Raw genomic sequence first — 5,214 nt, forward strand, 5'->3', positions numbered from 1 at the left:
ATTTTTAACAAAGTCGAGTAAAACTCTAAAAATAAATAATTTTGCAATCGTATAATTTTATAAATTTTTCTAGAGTTATAAATTTTTTTTAAAAAAATAGTTTATTACAATTCTATATTTTTGAAATTAATTTAGGTAAAATAAAAAAATAATTTAATTTATTGTTCGATAAATTGTTTAATTTTTTTAATTCAAATTTTTTATTTTGTTCCTTACACTATTTGTTTTATATACTAACAACTACCTAAGTAAATACTATACAATTTCATAAACTTTATCTTTTGAACATGAAAGCGCTAATATTGCTAATGGTCGATCAAATCATTACGAAAATAATATATATGAATTCGCCGGTCATTCTTATATCAACTTAATCAAACTGTGTGATTTCCAAATGTTATATTCATCACCATTATATACAACACGGAAAAACAAAAATAGAAAAAAATAAACGACAAAATCCCGTACACAAAACTACACAACGATCAATAACTTATCCGGCTCCGTGCTTGCGCGGAGGCTATACCCCTAGTTTACCAAGTAGGAATGCATTGGACAACAGCAATAAAAATAGTGTAAAGTGTTGTAAATACTGATGGAAAAATCCATTGTGCAATGGTTCTTTCCGTACAACGCCGCGCGGGGTTTATTTAGATAAATAAAAAATAACAGTAGACAAAGCCCCCGGCGAGGATCGAACTCGCGGCCTTTCGCTTACGAAGCGAACGCAATACCACTATGCTACGGAGGCATTTTGCTAAATGTTTCTAATGAAGTAATATTATCGGCTGCTTATTCAGGAGCTCAAGTTCTTTCAAAGTAAGTCTTGCCTATAAATTGTTGGTTTTTTCTTTTCGCTGTGCTCGGTTTATTTATGTGGGTCTTTCTTTCTTTTCGCTTCCATGCCTTGGATGAGTCAACCAGTTTACAATAGCCAGCTCTCAACTGCAATTTATAGCCATCAGGTGAATAAGTATCTGCATAATAATGTGACTTTCAACTTGTAGATGCAGCAAATGTCTCCTTATCTAGCAGTCGATTCCAAACAGCTTACAACATAAACCAGCAGAAGCAGCAGCTTTAGAAAAGGCCGTGGGCTGCTCTGTGCAGACCAGCAACAAGTGGAAACACCGTGCCGCCATTATCGAACCACTACAGTAAACTAAACCTCTGCTTAAACCTGACTAGTACGTTGCTTCCTCCCCAAGATACAACAACAATGTATCTCAACAGCAACATCGTCTCGTGGTTACTGCAGCGACAATGTTAATGAGTCATCGCCATAACAATCCTTTACGGTTCGTGATGAACAGGCGAGATCATTGTTTGATTGTTTCCCATTTCTCTATGAAGATACAAGAATACCCTTGCAATTACTATGCAACGATCAGTCGTGAAGATGTTTTGCTTTCTTTGGAAGCTAGTCTTTGCACGGCTGGATCCTAACCGTGCACAGCTTTCCTCTCTTGGGAAGAACTTCTATCCTGGATACGAGTCTCCACTACCTCAGCACCTTCCACATTGAAGAACCTCGCGACACAATCTCTGATTTACAACGTCTGGAGGCAGCGGAATACAGCAGTTCATCTATCAGGCTTCGCCTCAGCGCACACAACTTTCAACAGCATTGACAGGGATATCCGCAACACCATCAGTGCGAGAAGACATAGGAGGAAATTCTCTCCTCTTATGCAACTTTGGATTAGATAGCTTGCTATCTTAATCTACTTTCATGTGATTGCCTTGTTTTTTATTCTTTTTTGCCAAGGTTTCACGTTTAGGCTTTTGTAACCCTGACCTTTCATATCTATGATATTCACAATTTAGCAAAAAAAAAAAAGATGTTTTGCTTTATAGTTAAACTAGTTTCTAAGAATCAACAGTTGGTTGACAAAACAAAACAGAGTTTTGTTCTGTCTTCTCCGCAGAGTGAGATGGTGTTTCATAGGGAAAGGAAAAACAAAATCTAGGTTTCTACAATTTCCCTCTCCTTTTAGATTTGTTTTAACAACATAAACTGAGTTTCTTGTGCAGCAAGCTATTTATAGTTGTTTCATGGCATGACAAATATACTAAGTACAAACTATCACGTTTACGACATGAGCACTCGCTTATATAGAATATATTTCCGAAACCCTTAAAATGTACTCAAAAACATCGAAAAAGAAGAGTATTTTTAACGAAGTGGAGATGAAGAAACAAATATGTTTTGCGAGAGATTAGAGGATCCAGCCAAGATTGAGACATAACTTGAAGAAACAAATACGTACGATCTCAAAAAAGCAAAAAAGAATACAAGTGAGAAAATCTTTGTCTTCTCTCAAGAAAGAGCTTGAAAGGATAAAACAAGAGCTTCAGAAGCTGAGAATAGATCCTGAGGAACCCAACAAAAACTAACTTGGATGGTACTGTTTTCAAAACCAAATTCGAAGGTGTTGGAACCTCATGTTGATGATGGACCAACTAGTACTAGTCCAAGGTTGAGATCCATAAGTGAGAAGAGAGGCGCGAAATTTGCAAACTCAACTACGAGTAATAATAATGGTTCGGTGGTGGAGATGTTTCTTGTGAGACACCCTTTGATAAATAAGGATAAGAAAAACACTGTTTGATACCTTTGTTTATTGAAGGAATATTGTCAAAGAAAAAGATTTTGCAATGAAACAGCTTCTTTTATAAATTTTCCTTCTCTTCTTGTGTGTTTTGTTTTGGTTATGATAATAATGTCATATCTATGAGTATGACCTTGGTAAATGGTTCTTGAATACATTTATCTATTATACACTATCTATGTTATCCCCAAAGTATGTAAAGAATCTTGTGATGTTATCATTTTGAATGTCTATGGGTTTATAATCATGAACTTAAAACTCAAGAAACTGATCTCCAAACCCTAAAATGAATCTTTCAACCTAGATGGAAATACTAGAAATTTATAAAGAAGCTAGACTAGTAAAAATTAAAAAAAAAATCACAATAGTTACATCCTATACATTTCTTTTTAAAGTAGGACAGTTTAAAATTATTGAAAATGCTATGAGTTTCTAAGAAAACTAGATTCAGAAACATATGTATACCTTATAAATGCTCATATAATATAAGTGTTTCATGATCATCACAACTCATATAGAACAAAATAAAAGCAGAGCCTTGAATCATCAAATGTTATAGCAAAAAAAGATACATGTGAGTTTTAGAGATGTGACTAAACGTAAAAACAGTCACGAACGTCAACTGACATGACCAGTTCTTGACCCGCATCACAAGACATAGTGGAAGACTTGTTGAAGAACTCAATGCAGTCTGCGATAGCTTCACTGAAGGGTACGTGAGATGAATAGTACGAACTACTGCACGATATCTTTGGCGGCTCAGACCTCTCTCCCTCACAACCGTTCTTCTTCCGGCGAGAGGAGGAAGGGATGGTGAGGTCGATGAGCCTCATGAAAATCTTTCGGAACTTGTGGAAGACCTTCATGAAGATATGATCTTTTAGGATGAAGGATCTTGTGGGTTTGGCTATAGTGTAAATGAATGGTGAAAGATATAGTTCGTACGTTGGTGCGTTGATAATATAATAAAGAATCATTCATTTTCCTATAAAAATCCCAAGTAAATTTGTAATGATTCACCAAGGAGGAAAACCAGGAAGAAGAGTGTTTCAATGATTAAACCACCAAAGAATTTCTTGAGATGTGTTTATCCTATGAACATATGTAGGACCCATCTTAACTATCAAATCTCTTAATCAAATATTAATTGTTTCAAATTCTCAATGTAACAGAACAGATGTTTCAGGAGTATTACTAATTTACTAGTTGCTGTAAATCTTTAGTGACTTTCAAAATCAAATAAATACTTGACCTGCGGTCTCGAGTTCAACCTCGGTCATACAAGTTAAATAGTCTTATTCCCGTTGATTAAAAAAACTAGTCTTATTCCTAAAAAATCTTCAAACTAATGCTACTTTAAAAATTTCAACGAATATAAGAAAAAGAGAACAGGAATTGATTAATGTATATGATTAGTCATAGGTTAATTCTGCGTTATAATCAATGCATAATTAAAGCTGTAATTAGTGATTACATTCACAAAGAGTTTTGTGGTCCTGCATTTATTTTTGACCAAGTTATAGCGCACAACAATATTTGGGACCAGTGAGCAAACATTCAGCTTCAAAAGCTTTATTCGTTGGGCAAAACAAGAGTTTAATCTTTAATAAGGCAGATAACGGGGAGAGAAATTAGAGAGAAGGAGACATGAAGAGAACATAGAAGAGCTAGGAGGCTTTAGGTGAAATGATTATTAGATTATGATCCTTATTATAATTTAAGGTTTTATGACGGCTATGATTATGTCTTGTACTTTACTTCTTCCTTAAAGTTAAAACTAAACCACCTGGGTAACTCATAAATAATTAATAGTGTATTAATTAGCAGATAGTGAATTATCTAAGATAATTCTATAAGACTACTTCAATTGGTTGTTTTATGATTTTATCTAGTGCAATTGTATAAGGAAAAGCTATTTTAAAGACCAAAAACAAAAGACTATTGGGTCTAATTCAAGCAGCGTTCGTGCACGGTGCACCTTTCAGCCCAAAATTTTTAGAGTTTTTTAATAGGTAATAATTGAAGGGCCAAGTGTAACAAGTTTTGAAAGGTCCCCGTGTAATAAACTAACGAAAGGTGCAAATGGTTGCTATTTAGAAGAATAAAATTAGAGAAACTTATATGCTATCAGGGCTGTTCAATATGGCAAAACCGAATCGAACCGAACCGAATCGAACCGAACCGAACTGAAATAGATAATATGGTTTGGATTTGGTATATACCATACAAACCGAATGGATATGATTTTTAAAAAACCGTAGGATTTGGATATGGTTCGGTATATAACCGATAAAACCGAATAAATCGAATAAAACCGATCAAAAAATAGAAACATGTAAACATGTATATATTTTATAACGACGTATGAAAATCATAAGTTAATATTTTTGCTAATAACTATTACCATATTTTTTACAGTAATAAAAAAGTCATGATTTGTAAAACACTTGAACTATAATTAAATAACAATTCATCGCAAACATGCTTCTTATTTTCTTAATCTTCTTTTGATCTTTTTGCTTTAATTTAGCATTGACTAAATTGAAATAAAGATTATAAATTTGATGATAACAATTAGTGGAAATTCTTCACAATTTTTTTT

The 5,214-nt window shown here is 33.8% G+C and overlaps 1 protein-coding gene, 1 non-coding gene and 1 pseudogene across 2 annotated transcripts; 1 reads left to right on the plus strand and 2 right to left on the minus strand.

Moving 5' to 3' along the window:
* Nucleotides 1-679: 679 nt before the first annotated feature.
* On the minus strand, nt 680-751 carry TRNAT-CGU. Its single transcript has one exon. It is a non-coding gene; the product is annotated as a tRNA-Thr (tRNA).
* A 1,453-nt stretch (nt 752-2,204) lies between these two features.
* LOC106297861 lies at nt 2,205-2,662 on the plus strand (annotated as a pseudogene).
* A 543-nt stretch (nt 2,663-3,205) lies between these two features.
* Nucleotides 3,206-3,478, minus strand: LOC106299918. Its single transcript, XM_013735934.1, has one exon. It carries the CDS (start codon nt 3,476-3,478, stop codon nt 3,206-3,208), a length of 273 nt encoding a protein of 90 aa, XP_013591388.1.
* Nucleotides 3,479-5,214: the final 1,736 nt, after the last annotated feature.

This window comes from Brassica oleracea, chromosome C6 (assembly GCF_000695525.1).
Source record: "Brassica oleracea var. oleracea cultivar TO1000 chromosome C6, BOL, whole genome shotgun sequence".
Taxonomy (NCBI): domain Eukaryota; kingdom Viridiplantae; phylum Streptophyta; class Magnoliopsida; order Brassicales; family Brassicaceae; genus Brassica; species Brassica oleracea.

What these genes read in the sequence shown, in the direction of transcription:
- LOC106299918 (XM_013735934.1), bottom strand. Translation starts at nt 3,478, where the DNA reads ATGAAGGTCTTCCACAAGTTCCGAAAGATTTTCATGAGGCTCATCGAC.